The 20,858-nt window shown below is 36.7% G+C and overlaps 1 protein-coding gene and 1 long non-coding RNA gene across 4 annotated transcripts in view; both read left to right on the top strand.

The window, feature by feature from the left end:
• The window catches only part of LOC131678976 (BUB3-interacting and GLEBS motif-containing protein ZNF207-like), a 42,343-nt gene extending 40,190 nt beyond the window's left edge, over positions 1–2,153 (top strand). For 2 of the 3 annotated variants that reach the window (XM_058959475.1, XM_058959474.1), the window contains one exon: positions 1,916–2,153. In XM_058959475.1, the coding sequence (XP_058815458.1) occupies positions 1,916–2,010 (95 nt within the window). In that variant the 3' untranslated portion in view covers positions 2,011–2,153. The remainder of the gene's footprint in view (positions 1–1,915) is intronic. The other variant, XR_009303777.1, reaches the window with a different exon arrangement.
• A 6,081-nt stretch (positions 2,154–8,234) lies between these two features.
• LOC131678979 (uncharacterized) lies at positions 8,235–20,523 on the top strand. The gene is made up of 2 exons (XR_009303778.1): positions 8,235–12,867; positions 13,399–20,523. It is a non-coding gene; the product is annotated as an uncharacterized LOC131678979 (long non-coding RNA).
• Positions 20,524–20,858: the final 335 nt, after the last annotated feature.

The raw sequence follows: 20,858 nt of genomic DNA, 5'->3' as shown, positions 1-20,858 counted from the left end.
TGCTGCTAACGAATGATCGGCACCTGGTAAATCACAAGGAAGCTATGCGGATGTCCAAAACCTTTGCTATGATCATAAAATTACGGTGGGATATGTTTTCTATGGCATGCATCCAAATTCCCGATTTACGCTAATAATCAGATGCACTGATTATCCACTGTGTCTAGTGTAATTATGGCGTAATTTACGTCAAAAAACCATTACACACTATTTTTTCCACCGTAGGAGATCGAATATTGTCAATTAACAACTTTCGAGAAATCCGCTTGTTTATCTCAACGATTTCTCTGACGTCACCGAAAACTGTCAATTTGCGGAATAGCAAGCCTTCTTTCTTTGAGCCGTGGAAAAGGGTTTCTTTGTCCTTGAGACAACGCACTGGTCTGCTAGAAAGACCGCTTGCTGTCGTTTACTCTGCTCGTTTAAAGTTCTGCCGTATGCTTAAATAGAAGGTAGAATGATGTTTGTATATACAGGGTGTTTAGTTCATGATTAAGAATCTCGATGGGTGATAGAGGATCATATTTTCAAATCTTTCAGTTCCATTGGAAAGGATAGAAAATTTTCTATTGAATGATGTCCTCACTTGTTTCAATTTATTAGGTCAAGTAATCGTTTAAAAGAAATTTATTTAAATGTATTGAACAATAAACACAAACGGGTCGGATGTCTTCATTTGGACTCTTGTTTTTATACGAATAAGCCTGGTCAGTTTTGTCGGAAAGCCATATTCCAGTAGTATTTACCACAGTTCGTTTCGTTTCACCGAATCGTTCATTGCCATGAAATCTGCAACCAGGATTTGTAAGTAAACATTTGGTCCGCCGTCGATCGGGCGCATTCCGCTAAACCGAATATGGGAGAGTTCAACTAAGCAGAACACGCGAGTGAAAATATTTCTTCATTTTGTTATGCTTCAAGATAGTAGTAATCAGCTGTGCTTCTTGTATAAAGAGTAGGTAAACATCGTATGTATAACAGTTTACGGTGATAAGTTTTTTTATTTGCTCTGAAGTATTAAATGCCAGAAACTGTGGTTTGCCACAATTTCCCCAAAAACTAGTGAAACCCAAACGAATGATAAATGGTATCTTTGTGGCAAGTATTGAAACATTTTTCGTATTGAAATTATTCATAGCGATCGTGGAATTTGGAAATGTTAACAATGCGCTAAATGTTTTACGGACACAGTTTTCGGAAGCATCACGTTTACAATAGACAAAAACATATTTTAAATAAATACTTGTTGTAATATTCCCAGTATTATCTACGAGGTTTTTATATTAGGTTACATCGGATATGGCATGTTTTTGAACTTTATTCACATTTTAGAATTAGATCTCACCTTTCCTCCTATATGTAATCGTCCTTGCCAGTAAATATTTTAATCGTTTTGTGTGATTTCACTTGAAGCTAACCTCACTTTAATTAGTCGTTTGAATATTCCTTCACCCTTACTACCACGAGTGATTCGAGTTTCGTTTTCTTCTATTTAATTAGTGTTGTTTTCTTCCTGTGGGTTTTCTAAACCATTGCATCATCAGTTTTCTTTTTTTTTTTCACGTACCATTGTCGTTGTTATATCGTATATAAGAGTAAGCAGTATTCCCAAGGATAATGATATGAAATGCCAAGCAATCCATTTACAGTTGATATTATGAGAAACTATACTTAATTAGAATTGAATTGATTGATACAAATAAAAAAAACACATTCGTTTGCTTTGTCGCCACGTTTTCAGCCAATCATCCAACAGTACTAATTTCTGTACCGATTTGCTTTCTCTTCCCTCTCTGTATCTCTCTCTTCCGTACGTTCTCGTTCGCTCTCTTCTACCTCTGCCCTGCTCGAATCGGCTCGTCCGTCCGTGTGATCGCGTGTGTGTGTGCTTTGTACACTTGCTTCACGCTCTCAGGCGGGCTGATCACGCAGATTCCAGGCATGCCAGGTATGAGCATGATGTTCCCGGGGCACCCGATGCTACCGATGTTACCGCCCCGCTTCCGGTGATCAGTTTATGGCCCGCCACCGCTGATGCTGCAGGCCGGGCCTGCCCTGCTCAATCTGGCGCTACCGATTGTGTTTCCCTAAGTAAGCTGGGGACGCCCTCCCCCTTCCAGCAAAGTAAGCAAAGCGACTATGTCAACAACGGCGCAGCGTCACCAGCAGCACTACAACAACCACAACAACAACAACCACCACCAGCAGCATCGGGAGAGGAGGAAGCACGCCGAGAAATCGCACGCAGCATTTCTCAACTGCAAGCAAGTGGCAATTTTTCTATTTTAAAAATGTATCTTACCAACTAGCGGGTAGTGTTTATTAGGATTATAAGGTCTTACACAACTTTCTTCTAAGAGCGTGGGTTGTTTCTTCGTGAGATTGTTTAGTTCTCTTCTTCAGAACATGATAGATTTACCGTGAAGTGTTGACTAGGATAGGCAGGGAAATGAGGCGTTAGACATATTCTACGGTTGATCGCTGATATATAGTAGGTGCTGTTCATGTCTGCTATTGACGATAGAATACTCATCGATAGGAAGAGTATCAGTTTTATCGACCCCGTAGATCAGTTTAATGACATTATCTTGGATCACTTCGGCACGTATTTAGCCAATAGGAACGTTGTTTGCGTAAGACTCAGAAAAACTACAATCTTTATAATAATAAGCATAAAAATCATCTTGATTGGAAGAACCATGTTTGGCTAAATATTCGTTACTGCTAGACCTAGCCTAGAAAAGCTTATTTGCAGCTGTTTTGGAATGAAAGTGATGGTGTGGCGGTTTAGAATGTACTGGTTTCATAGGCCAGTAGATATATTCGCAGTCCAATCAGGAATGATTTTTAATGTCAATAGGATCACAAAACTAGCCCTGTAATTTCCTGTATACACTAATAGCGTGCTACACTGCCGCCCTACGAAATAGAAGGTTGCTGTACATCCAAATTGAGTTTACAACTACATTTGTGGTTTTTTTGGAGTTAACTACCCTCCCCTAATTGTTTTTTTTCAGTCCAAGAACTTCTTTTCCCATGAACATTATTATCTAATATTTGTTCACCTCTGTTGAAAGTAGCACAGTGTTTAAAGTTTTATTTCTTTACATTGAAATATTTTTATGTTTATTATACCATTAACCGCTAAGGTTCATTTGGAATAGATATCAATATTTTATTCGAAGCAATATTATGAGAGTTGCCTTGAATACTCAAATTAGGTATGAATATGCTTTCAAATGAGATCGTGCTGTCTACGAAATATTAAAGTATACTTCCCTGTTGCGATCCGCAAATATTAAAACATTAACCTCAAAAAGTATAGTATCCCGCAAAGCGGGGTATCATTGATCACCGGCGTAACTTTGATCACATGATACTTATTTCAGTGACTGTTCGATATTATGATTCTCTATAACAAAATCATCATAAAAAACGAAATCGCTTCTAAACATGTTCAGCTTATATCGGCAACGATTATTTGGTCATTCAATTGACTGTTTATAACCAAAAAATCAAATTGAAAATAAAAGAAATTCCCTATAATTTTTCGATCAGTTCACACAACACCTTGTATACTCATGAAATTAAGCCTCTAGAACTGAATTGATCTGTTTTTCGGAAACCATACATATTTTCTCAAACAATCCACAGAAAATTAGAGATTTCTGACTTCAACTAGGTATTTAATTTAGACTATTTTCCTAAAAAGCTCGGTAAATTCATCTGTATTCTAGTGGGTGTTTTTGTTTTTTATGGGGTGTAACAATAATGTGCATGGAATATCCTGAAGGTATGCAATTTAGGCAACTTTTCCTGGGATATTTCTCTTCGATCCAATCATTCTCCTGAACAATGTTACCCCAACAGCAAGGAATAAAAATTTACAGTAAAATTATTTTATTTGTATAATAAAATAAAATAAATCACCCAGAAATTGGAATATTTTTAATCTGCTGGTACCGGTACTTGTTTTAAAAATACAAACAATTGCAACTGCTTGATTTCTAGAAAGTTATTCAAAAAGCTCTTTAAAAATGACCAATGTTCCCCCCTTTTACGGTAACCAGATTATCGCATCGCTATATGTTTATGTACAGGAAATTTTTAAACCCTGTAACCAACCATAAAGGCTAGATTCCAAGGATGAAACAAAGGTAAACAAAAATTTGTTTGTGAGTATAACTGAAACAAATCATTCATCGTTATTTCGAGAAAGTCCACGCACCTATTTGTTGATGTCGCTCTTCATCCGACGCACACTTTCTTTAGTCACGGTCTTGGCCCGCTGATTCCACCAATTTGTCAACCGACCAACCGACGTACTCGTCAACTTTAGTTTCCGTTTCTCCATCGTCAATTTTTTTGCTATTGGACGAGGTCGACATACAGTTTCATTCCGAGGCTTGGTTTGTAATTTGCTACGTACATTAGGGCATTGCAAAAAAAAATTTTTTTTAATTCTCGAAGGCCCCCCCTCTCATATTGTGACAAATGTCAAAGTAAGCTCAGATGCCAAAATCATTTGGACAATTTTAGACCCCCGCCCACTTCGCTTGAATTTTTTTGAAATTGGTACTATGGGAAAACATGGAGGAAAAATACATTAAATGCTATGACTTTTGAAGTAGCAATCAGAAAATTACAATTTATACCTCTTTTGAAAAAAAAAAAATAATCTTAGTATTCGAATGGAGATATTTTTGTTTCTAAAAATACGGGAAAATGGGGTACCGAGTCATTTTGGCCCCAAAATCCCCTATTTTTAATGATTTTTCTGCTCCGTGATGCAAATCATACATATTTTGTAGTTTTTCTAATGTAAACAAATCTCAAAAATCGATCGGAGCCTTTTTGACCTTTGTCCGAATACGAGAAGTTGGGGTTAAATGGCCTTATGTCATTCATATTAAACTTCATCATTTTCTTGTGAATATATCTCTATTATTCTTCACTCAATTTTCATAAGCTATACCTTGTTGAACGTGGAAAATCCTTAGGATTATAACAAACATAGATTCGTTACCGGTAACATTCAGGAACATCAAATTATCTGACATATAGCGTCGATTTCACATTTTTATCATAAATTCGCACATATTAACTCCATTTAATAAAAAAAATTCTTATTTAATTTAGTACTTTTAGTGTAAAATATGCTTAGGGATCACATGAGCAAAGTTTCATTCCTGGAAAATAGGGGAAGTTGAGGTCTTAGGACAAATAATGAAGAAATGAGATTTGTAGAGTAAATATCAAAAAGTTTGATGTTTCTGAATTTTACCTCTAACGTTTTTATTTCTGTTTTATTCCTCAGAATTTTACACGTTCAACAAGTTACATTTTATGAAAATTGATTGAAGAATAATAGAGATCTATGTATGAGAAAATGATAACATTTAATATGAATGGGAAAAATCCCAACAACCCCAACTTCTCGTATTCGGATTTAGGTCAAAATGGTTCCGTTCGACTTCTGAGATTTTTTCACATTTGGAAAACTACAAAATATGTATGATTTGCATCATGGAGTAGAAAAATCATTAAAAATAGGGGATTTTGGGGCCAAAATGACCCAGTACCCCACTTTCCCGTAATTTCCTAGAAACGAAAATATCTCCATTCAAATACATAGATTATTTCCTTTCAAAAGAGGTATAAATTGTAATTTTCTGATTGCTACTTCAAAAGTTACAGCATTTAATGTATTTTTCCTCCATATTTTCCCATAGTATTAATTACAAAAAATTTCAAGCGAAGTGGGCGGGGGTCTAAAATTGTCCAAATGATGTGAAATTTGGCATCTGAGCTTACTTTGACATTTGTCACAATATGAGAGGGGGGGCCTTTGAGAATTCAAAAAAAAAAATTTTTGCAATGCCCTAACGTACATACTTCTAAAAAAATTGCAAATTTCATTAAGATCGGTGCACAAAAACTAATGTTACTGCTATTCACAACCTCTAAACCACTCGTAGGCGGAAGTTGCTAAAGTTGAATGTGTGTTCTAGATGTATGTAGTCAACTGAGTTCACAATTATCCATTTTTTTTTTCATTTTCTTTTGTCGTGACAACCACTTACCTTTCGTATAGAGGTTCCTTTTAAACATTTCGGCAGAAACGGGAGGGAAAGTTTTTGAACGTTAGCAACATTTATTGTAACTTTAAATTTTCACTGATCAGTTGGAAAAACGTCCACCACTTTTGTATTAAATTTCGAAGTATGTATGACTTCTATGAATAACACAAAAAAGATGGGTAGGTAATGTCAGAGACATAACCGAAGTGTAGTAGAATACACTTAGGCTGGTAATTCGAATGCTGTAATTTTCTACTATCTTTTACATGCTTGCATTAAATTCAGCTATCAAATATTTCTGTTATTTATATATATATATATGCAATACCTACACGTACATCACTTGCGATGCGTTTATGCAAATGAAATTTCGGTCCTTCCTCGAAACTTGCAAACGTCCGCCCGAGACACATGTTTGGCAAAATGCAACTGCTAGGTTTGTTTCCAAGTTTCCAGTGGGTAGCGTTCAAGTGGATAGTACTACCTTTACTACTCATATTATTGAATATTTCATTACACATATGTACAGTGGGATCAAAAGGCATTCGTCTAGCTACTTTATTTTAGAAACCGGGCACTTTAAAGCATGGCATGCACAAATAAAATAAATTAAAAGCCAAATCGGATAAAAAATACTATTTGGACCAGGGTTGTTAATACGATACATTTTTCGCGATAATTTATCGGCGTTACTCGTTAACGATAATGTATCGTCATCGAAAACTCCGTTAACGATAATGTATCGTCGCCTTCATCGTCATCGTCGATAATTGTATCGTCGTATTCATCGTCATCGTCGGTTCATCGGTTATCGCGATACATTTTGCGTTACTTTCCCGTTTATTGGAGTTGAAGTTGATGCGGTTAACTTTCAGATGTTTAGAAATAAATACCTATTGTTGTTGGCAGTTGAAAATCAATAGTTTTGGACATTTTCTATGCACAGCGGAGTCCGATGATGCGTCAAAGTGAATTTTTTTTCAACTTTTCGGGAAAGTGTATTATACTGAAGGGAAAGTTGATGGCAGTTGAAAATCAATAATTTTGGAGATTTTAAATACGCAGAAGGGTCCGAAGATGTGTCAAAATGGATTTTTTTTTAATTTTTCGAATAAGTTGGTGCACAGAAGAGTCCCAGGTGCACAGTGCGGCAAAAAGGTGATCAAAATTGTTTTGACCTTGTAGAAAACAAATTTTGAGCTATTGTGTAATTAGTAATTTTTATCACGCAAAGACATATATTGAAAAAACTACTAAACCACTATTATTAGACCATTCCCAAATTATACTACACATTTAAGTGGTGTGGTGATTAACAGATTTTATTATAATTTTAATTTAAACTAGAAGATTTTGAATTTTAAAAAGGAGAATATACATATTTCCAATGTCTAGTTGGGAAGCTTTTAGCCCCCTCCTCCGTTTCTTCTCTCCCCTATGTAACAAGATGCTTCATGCTTCCTTCTTTTACCCTCAAATATGTAGTGTAATTTATGAACGACCTCATAATAGAGTTTTAGTCGTTTTTGAATACAGCGAAGATCCGTTTTTATCAGCCCCTTGGAGAATTGACATTGACTAAATCGGCACATATTTTTTCTGGTTCTGAAGAGACGATGTCGAAACGCAAACACCAAGACTAATATATTTTTTTCCTTTCTTTTTAATAAACCGCAGTGGTTAAAATAATCTTCTTTAGTCCCTCGACAAAGCCTCATAACCCGTTCTTATTATTTAGTAAAAATTTCCCTTAGGAGGTCTTACAGTACAGTAGTATTATTTTTGTTTATTTTGCAGTATATATAGTGTTTGTTTTACAGATTCGTCTTGGTGAAGCTATACCTGCGGAAAGTTGTGGCTTCCATACCAAAACATTGCTTTTTGGACACTAAATCATTCGATAACTTCTAAGTTGTAAGAGATACAAATAAACTAACATTACAAAAATTCTGTATTTTCTTATGTTGAACGAAATCTTGGAACATTTTGAAATTCTACAAAATTACCAGGAAAAGTATTTTGAAATAAGCAATTTTGTGGGGTATATCAAAGAAATCTTCACAAACGTATAATTAAATCGACAGATAGACACATAGTCTCTTCAGCGAAATTAATACTAAAGATATTCTCTCATTCTCTTCTCTCTCAACTTTGCCAAAGAATTTTTTTTTTATTTTCATTTAAATGACCAAACAAAAACTTGCTTCACAGCTTTAGAGGGATTAATCACCTAACTAATACTTTTTAAATGCAAAAAATATAAATAAACTTTGCTGAAGACACTATAGCTAAAAAATGTTTTTCGTGGTTCAAAGAACTTCTTTCACCTTTTTGCCATTTTGGAAACACTGTGCACTGGTGGATTCTCCTGTGAATTGAAAATGTCCAAAACTATCGATTTTCAACTGCCAACAACCTGCCCTTCAATATAAAAAGTTCGCGAAAAGTTGAAAAATTTTCTATTTTTACGCACCGACGGTACATGTCCAAAACTATTAATAACATCTTCAGTATAATAAACTTTCCCTAAAAGTTGAAAAAAATCCATTTTGACACATCATCGAACCACTTGTGTATTGAAAATGTCCAAAACTATTGATTGTTAACTGCTAATAACTTTCCCTTCAATATAAAACACTCCCGAAAAGTTGAAAAAAAGATTCCATTTTGACACATCGTCGAACCCCCCTGTACATAGAAAATGTTCAATACTATTGATTTTCAACTGTCAACAACATGTCCTTTAATAATTATTTATTTTCAAACAATTGAAAGCTAACCGTATCAACTTCAACTCCAATTAACGGGAAAGTAACGCAAAATGTATCGCGATAACCACCGATGAATTATCGACGATGACGATGAATCCGACGATACATTATCGTTAACGGAGTTTCCGATGACGTTGACGGGTGGTTAACGTTATCGACGATGACGATTAATTATCGATTAACAACCCTGATTTGGACTCACTGGAAGTTAAACTCACTCCACAGTTAAAAGGCAGTAGAAGGGCGTTTGCGCGTGGAATGTCAGCATTAGAGAGTTCAGGCGAATGTCCTATAAAATAATATTTTCAAGCCTTAACCAACCAGGTTTCTTCGCATTAACCCTGCAATTGTCACGTATGATAATAACCGACAACAAATGTAGTACCAGGAGATTACTTTTAACGAAGCATTTCACTTGTAGAGCAGTGAAATTCGCAAACAAAATAAGTAAAATGAAAATCCCGTTTCACGTTGCGCAGATTGCCCCCAGTATCAAACCATCAACAGAAACTTATATCAGTATTCAACAAACCAACATAATCTCCTTCAAATTGTCAATCGCAGCCACACTACTAATACACTAGAAGAAAACTAATAAAAGACCACACTCCTTCGCAGTGCACTCTGGACTGGAGCGAGTGCCGCGGTGAATTTATTTGAGAATGCCATACACGCCACCGAAAAACTACCTAAAATTGAGTACTTTTGGCTCAATCTCGTGGTATCGTGCAGGAAGGTAAAATTAGGTAAACCGTGTTGAAGACAGTTTCCATTTAACTACGGCAAAAATCTTAACTCAACCTTGAGTTCAATTTGCTTAAATTTAAGTTGAATTTACCTAATTTTGAGTCCACCCCAAACAACTTAAAAGTACATTACTGCACGGACGACCTCGACTGAGTCGAATCTCTCATTTTGTTTTTGATAACACTAATAAGTGCAAAAGCGACGCACAATTCAAAAGTACCTAAATTGAGGTTAAAAGAATTTATTCTGTGGGTTGTTTTATTTTTGCGTGTACATAACTGAAAGAGAAAGTGTGCGCGGTCTCTCGCACCCAACCAACCCATCGCCTTAAAATTCGTTTATTTAGCTCGAAAAAAAGAGCGTTCTGTTTTTTTCTGTAGTCTGTGATCATTGTATGCATAAAACTGGCGCGCCTGTACATCATTGAAATGATGCCTGACAGCAGTCATGGAATATATTGCTTCGAGTTGACGGAACGTAGCAACTACTACTAGGTTAGAAAGCAAACTGACAATTTTTTTCTTATGGGCTGCATTTATATGTGCATCGCGGTTCATTGGATGGCAAAAAGGCGGTTCTAGCAACGCTCGCTGCTTGGTTGAATTGTTCGGACCAATCAGCGCTGATAATTACCACTTTCACAAAATACATAATTATAGTGCAAAAATATAGCGATTTCGATCAGTACAACAGAAGTTATTCGCAATTGAAAACTGGGAAAATATCTCAGCAGAAACTTTGAAACGGAACCCCTATATTGAAACGTTAGAAGTATTCTACTTCAAAAGCTTTCGAAAGTGACACGGATAACCTGAAATTTGATATTCTATTTCAGAAAGAACCATTGATATGGTGCACTTAAGATACCTAATCGAATATTGGGTAGCTATATTACGTCGCTGTTGTGCTATCTTATGACAAGCGCCATTGTGCACATTTCGAGAAAAACGATTTTTAAAGTTTGAGATTGAATATCATGAAACTTATAAATGGTAGAAAAAATTCAGAGAAGACAATTGATGCTTCTACCTATTCTGTACTAATCTCTCAAATATTACGAAGATCGGTTGACTATGTTGCGAGTTTTCACTAAAAATATAAACAAAAGTCGCACTCACACGTGTCATAGGTGTGTATTTATGACAAAATTTGTATGGCGTGTCATAACCGTGCATGGAAAATTTTCCATAGAAAAAACCATCAATTATTAACTTTTATTCATATCTTTGGCTTCATTTGGTCTATAAACAATCGGTTAGATGTATTTTGAAGGAAATGAGTCAGGATTTCTAGAAAAAATAGTTATTTTTAGTTGCAGTGTTGCCAAATAGGCAATATTTCCAGTTTAAAGCTAAAACTGCGTTTTTCTCCCAATACATGTATTTTTCTTTTGAAAATTATTATGCCATTGTGTTCCTACGACAATTTTACACATAAAAGCAACTAAAATTTTATTATAACTTGAGCCAATCCCAAGATATAATGATTTGAAGCAAAAAACTCACAATTTCTAATCACTTTTCTCGCTATATTTCAGAAACCAAGTAAAATTTCAAAATTCTGGAAACGCCATCTTGTAGAGATTCGTTAGACGAGTAATGTGGCATATCTAACTCAGTTTACCCCAAAATGGCGTTTGTCATAAGATAGCACAACAGCGACGATTAGTCCCGCGTGCATTTTTGAGGTATGTGTTTCATTCAGCGCTCACCAATCGAATGAGAAGCTTGTGGATGCATGGTTAGACGGTGCGATAAGCAGACGGAAATCATAATTTGCGTAGCCCATATATTGTTGCGCATATTATTTTTGATTCTGATTCCTGATTCTACAATTTCTAAGCTAAATAATGGCAACAAAATCAAACGGGTATCAGATCCAATCCAAATTACATTCGTTAATACAGCAATTTCATATCAACTTTTGAATAGGGCTAATAAGATTTGTAAACAAACTTTTGTTTTGCTTATTTCTCTTAATTTGTTGTGATTTCAACACAGAAGATATTTGAAATTAATTCTACCAAGGGTAAAGATGTTGATTCATGAAATTCAACTCGATAGTGGAATAATAAGCGAAATAAGTTTGTTTACAAAAATCTCATTAGCCCTTTTGAAGAATTGATATTGAATATCACAGCTTGTAATATTTCAAAATAAGTCTGAAAGCTTGGGGTTATTTTCAAGGCGCAAGACACGATTTGTTTAGCGTAATAATAAAAAAAACAGATGGACAATACATGAGAACTTTCCTAGAATTTTCAAATATAATTCATTGCCATTTAATGAAGATCCATGCGAAGTGATCAAGGCACGTGTAATCGACCTTCACGGATTTGAACCAAATTTGGAGGAATTGTTCACCTAGGGCCAATATATAAAAACCTAAGTTTTTGTGACAATTGAACCACCCCTCGGGTCATGTGAGCACCCCCCGTTTTGGCAAATTGCCAAAGCTCTTGATTTTCGTTTGATCATATCTCCGGTTCTATTTACTCTAGAATCAAACCGCAAGATGGCTTTTAAAGAAAATTGTTCAAGGAATCTAGAAAAAATATTATTTTTTTCCTGGCAGTACTGCCAACTATGCGATTTTTCAGTTGAATATTAAGAGTTAATTTTTCTCTCAATACATATATTTTAATTTTGAAAATTCGCAAGACTGAGTTGCTTGAACTATGAATTATAAATTTCGAATTATTTATTTTGTTTTTACAGATATGTCAACATTATGATGTTCATATTGCCCAACATATCCCTATTGATGTCGTTACGCTCTTTGTAATCTTTCTGTCAGCGTATGCATACTCTGTTTACAGTAACCTGAAATTTCTCGTACTTCACCTTTTCTAGCGGTACTCCATTCTGTCCGCTCCCCTCTCTCATTTCATAACGCAACACATTGATCGCTCCTATTGGTTCAGTAATGCTTGTCGTGATTCAAGATAATGTCTAAGTAACTATAAAACGAAACACGTTGATACCCGCGGTGAGACAGAAGCACACAGTGACAGCTCGTTTCATACCTTTAACCTTCGACACCTAGTAGTTGTTATACCAATGATAAAGTAGCACACAGTAGTCGTGATTATTCCTAACCGTAGCGTATTACACATATATTCGACAGGTTCTTTTCCAAATCCCTTCCTCGGCGTTAACACTCACTGAAGCTGAGCCAGCAAAAAAGCAATGCTTCCGGTGCACTAATCGCCACTAGCACGCCTCATAAAAACGTTGCGAAGGCCTGCCTCTTGGCGCAAACCACGAGGGGTATGTCACTCACAAACTATTTTTATAACTATGTATATGTATGTTGGTAGGAAGGTTTCTATCCACTGTTGTTAAATTGTAACTAAATATTACAACGGTACATCAGCAGAATCAGTAAAGAGACAAAGTTGAAGGTGTTCTTTCGGAATGATTAACTGCGAAGAAAAATATGGACCCCTCGGTGAAAGTGGAAGGCGGCAAACGTTTGAACAATTGCTCAATCAATTACAGATCAGTGCCATCCATATTTTTCTTCGTGTTTTGAAAACCTTTTTCAAAAAGCAAATTTTTTACCAAAACCATTAAGTAAAGTAGCTATCGAAAAAAAACAAAACTGAGAACAGCAGAACATTAAAAGCACCCGTTGCAGGGCAGCTAGTTTCAGAGCAATCAAAAGAGTATCGTAACTCACTATTACCTTCTAGAATGCAAATAACCACAGTGTCCCAACCACACAATACTAACTGTTTTTTAGAAGTAAGCGATAACCCAACAATAATCGTATTTATCCTGTATGTTTCGTTCGAACAGAGTTATCTCAGAAAACGTAAAAAAAACTCGCTAGTGTGAATGACCCCTGCGAAACGCCCTAAAAAAGTAGGTACACGTTTATGAATCTGTAACCATTTCTGTCACAAGGTAAGGGGTTCAATTTAATCATTTAAACCCGAAACCAAAACAGCCAAGCAAAAACAGTAAAATCAAGTCATCACCTCTATTTCGATGTTGTCCGCGTGGGAAAGGGAAAGAAGCAGAGACTCCCGAATAAGAGTGCAACATGCCAGCAAGTATGCACCCAGTTTGTTATACTTTAGTTAATTCCATATTCATTGATTGCGCGAAAATGCATCTCTGCTATTCGGTCCGTCACATCAATTTTGATAGCATTTCTTATAGCAAGCAAGCAACCAAAAATCACAGTAAAACAAATTGCAACTTTGCTAAACTGATTCCTGGCAGGGTCCGTAACCGATATTGGGTCATTTTTCGTTCGATGGTGAAGGCTTTCGTTGTTCGTGTGTGTGTGTGTGTTTTGTCCTATGAAATTTATCTTTTGCTGAATGGAATCACGTATCAAAGTTTTAACTTAGTTTTTTTGTTTCTTCTATTTCTGACACATCTTTCGTACTGGTTTCTGTTTCACTTTTCCGGTTTTCTGCTATGCTGTTTCCGTTTGTTTTTTACATAAAGTCAAGAAAAAAAAACACTTGAGATGAGTTCCGTTGTTAAACATCTAGAGCAGCTCGTTTCCTAAGGTGTAGTGATGTTGGGTCAAATCTTTCGGCTTGGGTTGTCAATATTTATCACCCGTACATCAATCAATAGGGCAATTAATCGTAGCTGTAGGCTTGAAGATTCATTTAGTCACCCATCCTCACGCCATTTGTTGTTTTATCAAATTCTGTAGAACTATATTATTATTTCATGAAACTAAAAAAAAATCATGGTTTCAACGCGTAAGTACACACATCTTTTTTCACTCACACTTATACTTTTATTTTATTCTTTTCGATTATTTCACTACTTTACATCTACACATCACTACAGGCAAGTAAAACGTTATTGGTAATAGTTAGTAATTATCTATAATTGTAATAATCAAAATCGTTCGCCGATGGTAGGATGGTTGGTGCTTGTACAAATCATATTGTTTGCTTCGTATTACATGAATAATGTTTGGAACTTATGATTCTATGTAATCCGTCCACAATAGAGTATTTTTGACACTTTCAAATAACTAATTAATGCGTTGTCACAAATGAGTGGATTTAGGAAGGAATCGGGGCCGAAACAAGGCAGGATTGGAATTCCAACATGTTTTGGAATCGTGACTGAGGTTGCTTTATTGTGCCGTTTCTATTTTTGAACTGGGTTAGAGTTGTAATTTTTTTGAGGCTCTTTTTATTTGAGTTTCAGGTCAAAAGATCAATTACGAAAAGTAAAAACCAAAATGGACACATAACATATTTCAGTTACACGTTTAACGCCAGTTTTATTTTATTACATCATTCTACATTTTTGGATGGAGTTTCAAGATAATCGATGAATAATATTTTGAGTAACGTCCTTTTGTAATCTTAATTGTCAAAGAATTAACGTTCCAAGTGTTTCAGCATCATACAAGAAAAAGAAATTGTCTCATAAAATAAAAATAGCTCCTTTCTTTGTACTATCATTCTACATCTCTGGCTGGATTCTGAAAAATATCGTTGGATTAAAACAATTTAAAAATCACATTTTAATGTGTGTATTAGGAATGCTCATTGTTGATAATGGTGATTTTGAAGTCGGCTACTACCAGACGTTTCGGCATATGGTGATGATCTTTCTCAAGGGAAATTATATTTTTATTAGAGAACAAAACCATAACACTTCTCTAATAAAATTATAGTTTACCTTGAAAAAGACCATCACCAAAGGCTGAAACGTCGGCTAGTATGAAGCTTTTATTTTGATTTTTAAAGACTGAAACAGCTGATTTCTAAATCACCAACGGTCCTGATCTACACAACCTCAAATTGTTGACAATCTTGTAATAATTCGTCACTTTGACACAGCTGATTGCCATAGTTTAACGTAGCCGTGTAACAGTAAAGGCCGTGCACATCAAAATTTGGACACAGTTGTAAGATTGTTACTGAGTCAAACTACTGTTAAACGCGTTTTTTGCTCTTAACCTATACTTGTACAACCGTGAACATTGTTTAGACAAAAGCTTTTAGTTTTCAAGATGGCGTCGTCTAAGTCAACACACAGAAAAGTTATACACCCAGGTTTTTTATGCGGTTTTTTTCGCGGTTTTTTACAAGGTTTTTTTTACGCGGATTTTCCAATTAACGCGGTTTTTTTTCACGCGGATTTTCCAATTAACGCGGTTTTTTTTACGCGGATTATCCACTCAACGCGGTTTTTGCAAAAATGCAAGTCCTTTTGAATGCAAAAGACTTAAAAGATTTTCGGAAAGATGGAAGAGACGGATCTGGAAGATTCCTTATGGCCCGCACCCCAACAATATGGGTATTTTCGGAATGGTCTTGAAGAGTAGGTTCCAGAAATTGGTTTTTGACGCCATTTTGAAATCAAAGATGGCGACTTCCGGTTCAGCGAAATTCGCTATAACCCAATCAATATGGGTATTTTCGGAATGGTCTTGAAGAATATGTGCCAGACATTGATTTTGACGCCATTTTGAAATCAAAGATGGCGACTTCCGGTTTTGCTAAATTCGCTATAACCCAATCAATATGGGTGTTTTCGGAATGGTCTTGAAGAGTAGGTGCCAGAAATTGATTTTTGACGCCATATTGAAATCAAAGACGGCGACTTCCGGTTTAGCGAAATTCGCTATAACCCAATCAATATGGGTATTTTCGGAATGGTCTTGAAGAGTAGGCGCCAGAAGTTGATTTTTGACGCCTTTTTGAAATTAAAGATGGTAACTTCCGGTTTAGCAAAATTCGCTATAACCAAATTAATATGGGTATTTTCTGAATGGTCTTGAAGAGTAGGTTCCAGAAATTGATTTTTGACGCCATTTTGAAATCAAAAATGGCGACCTCCGGTTTAGCGAAATTCGCTATAACCCAATCAATATGGGTATTTTCGGAATGGTCTTGAAGAGTAGGTGCTAAAAATTTATGTTTGACGTCATTTTGAAATCCAAGATGGCGTCATCTGGTTTAGCGGAAATTCCCTACAACCCATGCAATATGGGAATTGTCGGAATGGTCTTGAAGAGTAGGTACCAGAAATTTATGTTTATGTAATGCATTGTAGTTGATAGAATAAATATCATTGATGGGTGGAACGGATACAAGTAATTCTTAGTGGCTTCCTTGGGGGATATCTTCAATAGTTTCGGTACATGATTTGTCAAATTCTGTGCCACTCTATACGCATGTTAGTAAGCGCATTTCCAAAAGTCGAAATTCCATTTTCCACATCGTGCATCTTATACATTTAGCCAAAATACGTGACCCCCTCCCCCTTTTACCTTCCGACTAGAGCTGCCTATGAACCTGCTTTACGTTGACCACGAAGACGCTATCGTCCGCGTAGACGAAGACTACAACTGAGAACAAAGAATTGCAGGAAAAGGGTGACGGCCAGAACTGACCCCTGAGGGACCTAATTCGCTTTAGCTTTACGAAACGAAAAAGAAGCGAAGCAGATTCAAACGCGATGGAAGGTGAAAATTTGTTTTTTTTTTCTAGAAAAACGAAAGAACACAATATTCCATACCTTTTTATTCTCCTGCCACAAATGAACTATCACTTCCGGGTTTGTAACCGCGTGGTCATTTGTATATTCGCGTGTGTTATTGAATAATCGCCAGGACCGTGAATATGATGCTTTATTTTCAATGTGCTGTTCAGATGCTAGAAAATAGCAATAGTTACCGGTTATGTCGCCAAGGAACGTGTTATCTCGTGGATATTAGCGTTATTTTTGGATTGGTTCGAGGACCGAGTGTAGAGACTTCCAGACGCGACCGATTCATGGTCGCGCGAACGCGGGCATCTGTGGATTTACGTTTGAGACGGCGTTTGTAAATATACAAGTGCTAAAACGTTCATTTTATCCCTGTGGTGTTATCAGGTTTTCGATATCGCGAGAGTAGGTGATCGCGAAGGATTCAAGCGTTTGTATGTTAACGTATTTGTCGCGTGTGTTAGCGCTTACGTTACTTCGCATGTATACATTCGATTTTGTAACCATGTGGCCATTCACATATTCGCGTGTGTTGTTGAATGATCGCGATACCTAATCTTCAGTGTGCAGTTCAGATTCTAGAAAAGAGTGGGTTAACCCATATTACTAGTTTTTTATTTTTTTTTATTTATTTATTCCTTCGTCTTTGGCTAATTCTGCCATACAGACTGTTACTTAAAATTATTCAACATGTACAGTAACAATATATAACAACACAGACAATCGAGCAACAAGCAAAGGTAACAATACAGTATTCCAAACAAAATTTAATTACAAATTCAGCGCTGTGGGGGCTCCCAAATGTCAAACTTTTCGTGAAATTGTCGGAAACAGAGTCCTAATGGCCATGTTGATGGAGATAGTTCCCTGTCATGTCGTCATGGAATGTGTTATCTAGTAAATATGAGCGTTATTTTTTTATTGGTTCAACGGAATGGATGGACGTATGTTGCTAGGGCCGAGGGTAGACACTTCAATGATACTTGGTGCTAGACGGTACACTTTATCACCGGGGTATTATTATGCTTGGAAGACAGCGAGCGTAGGTATGCGTGGATGATCGCGATCATCTGGTACAGTGTCATCTTCGGAAGTCTTGGCATGGGACACTTCAAGTTTAAAAGAGTCCCAAACCAGGGCTAATTGTCAAGCCCGGGGCATCTCTAGAGAGAACTTTTCCCTAAACCCATTTTGTACGTTATTTCGACCATGCCGTACCTAAAGCATTTATGTGGTATAATCACTGTAATACTGCTTTAGTGGAAAAGCCGCCGTTCCACGTCAAGGTAAAATGTAATGCTGAAGGATTATGGTGTCCAATAACGGATTCTAAAAGAGTAAATTCTGCAAGACACCAATTTTAGTTTATTATATTGTTTTCGAGGTTGGGAAATTCAAAAATCTTTTGAAATTTACCGTGAGTTCCTGACAATCTGTACTTCTGCTCATTTGTGACAAACATTAGTTCAGAACTAACGCACAACACACAAAACCACCCTGAACCGTTCGGCAGTTTCATAGACTAACTCATCCCACCATTCAATTATATAAGTAGTAATATATAAGTATGCCACCCTCATCACCACCACCACCCCAGTACGCAGTACGTCTCCACGTCAAGACTCACCTCAACTACTTTCTTTTGCTTTATTTTTCCTTCTTCAAGATACTGTGAGCGCTCGTTCATAAGCCCAAGCCCTTTCGCGAACCTAATCTGACTCTGAACAAGTGCGCAAAAAAGTCGGACCTGCTCGAAACGACAATTGATAAGTACCTTCACAAATTTTACTATTTTTTTTTTTTCATTACTCAATCAAATACTGGACAACATCGTTCGCGTCAAAATATTTGCTACTCTTTTTCCCACCCGAACCCTAAGGCAGGTGACAGCCCGAAGCGTCCCAAACAGGCGCTGTCTCGGTATCACAAATTTGATGTTGGATATTAGTTTATCCCTTGCCCAAAACGGGGTTCGTTGAAGATCAACCGGGGAGATTGCTGGAATCCCGAAATCTTGAACCAACCCCGAATCGGCAGGCGACACTTCATCGATGGGGGAAGAGTTGAAGGACGGTTGCTCTCTGTGGGTGAGTGAGCAGAGAATATTTTCAACTAGCGAAGAAGATGGAGCCGGCTTCAAATCTTCCCCCGGGAAGGTTACGTGTGTCACATCAATTTTGTTGAGTGAGAAGTCCCTTGTTGGTTCCAAGCCGCCGGAATCGTGGGGGAACGATCGGCCGGGCAAACCAGCAGGCGAAATTTCGCTCCGCGGAATTTCACAGCCCAAGTTTAGCGCATACATAATTTAATTGTGACGGAGAAGGTTTCTATTTATATTCATTTAAATTTACTGTATGTTATTTTTCCCATATATTTGATACATATATTACAATAGGCATATAATGTTAACCGATCGAAGGGCTGTTGGACTTTTCATCCCCTGCCTGGGGGCTTTCGGCGTCGAGTTCAGAACTGATATAAACCGCTACTGTATTTCCATAGGTTTAGTTCGAACAATCAGTTGCCTGAGTATTTTCTGTTTCATTAGACAACTAATTGCATTCGCCCTTTGGGAAGGCACCGTTTTTAACGCAATGGATCGGGAGTTCCGAAACATATTCTGTCTATAATACAAGGATAAGTCGGTGTTTGCTATAGTGAGAGTGACTCAGGTCAAATATTACCTATTATTAGTAAAAATAATTGCCTATGGATTTTTTTAAGGATACATTTCTCATTTTCATCGCGGAATGCTGTTTATGTTCTCATCATTTATGATTGAATTTTTTTCGTCACGTCATCCACCACTGTTCGTTTTCCCAATTTGCGTAAATCGTAGAATAATTTCCCACCGGCACACGTGGTCGATATTAAGCTAGAGTGAACTTGTGTTGGCATACAATTGGTTCATTCTGACTTAACGTTTACCAGTTTATCTATTAGACTCCCCACTAAAACCCTATCCATAAGCAAAAATTTTTGCCCATCATTAACAGCATAACAAATTTAAAAAAAACTAATCATCTTCCGGTACGGGGGTTCTTCGTAGAGGGCATTCGTTAACATCGTTTTCTTTGCTACATATATCCCTACTAGTAATGGTTTGTAATTAGCAACACGGCAAAATATTCAGTACATAACAAATTCACACATCAGTAGGTGATATGGTTAATCGTAATCGTTAATTACTATTGCAAATAATCAAACTTGTGAAACTTGGCTCACACAGGTCTCAAGTTGAGCCCCACAAAAGCAATGAATGTTTTCCTTCCGGTCGTTTCCACGAGTTGGCAGGTTCGTACTACCATAATCAGAAAATAAATCAACAATATTAATCTAATTTCGCTGACAGGCAAACACTTCTGTAGTGTAACTTTAATAAAAATACAAATTAGTCCTCGGAATAATGATACAAGAAAAGAATAAAAAAAAAGTTGGATTAAACGCTTTGTTTTGTGTTGTTTTACGTTAGATGACAGCCAGAAATGTTTATTTAAGGTTCTCGTTAAAACCACACCCGTCTTCAACGACCACGTCTCATTGTCGAATTAAGCCACAGAGAGTATCAGCGATTTGTATATAGCAGGTTTTGTAGGCTAAGGAACTTCAGCTGACTGCGCAAACCGTAGGTAGGCCAATTCACAGCTGTAGCACGCATTTTGGCTATCATGTTGTGGCCAACATCTAGAGTATTACTAGATATATGAACTCGTCGACCATCTCACCCCGTAGCCCATCCATTTTCACCTCGAATCTAACACCATTCGGACTACCTCGCT

This window comes from Topomyia yanbarensis, chromosome 2 (assembly GCF_030247195.1).
Source record: "Topomyia yanbarensis strain Yona2022 chromosome 2, ASM3024719v1, whole genome shotgun sequence".
NCBI classification, from domain to species: domain Eukaryota; kingdom Metazoa; phylum Arthropoda; class Insecta; order Diptera; family Culicidae; genus Topomyia; species Topomyia yanbarensis.
Note: the sequence above shows the minus strand (reverse complement) of the source record. Positions and strands in the feature narration are given on the sequence as shown.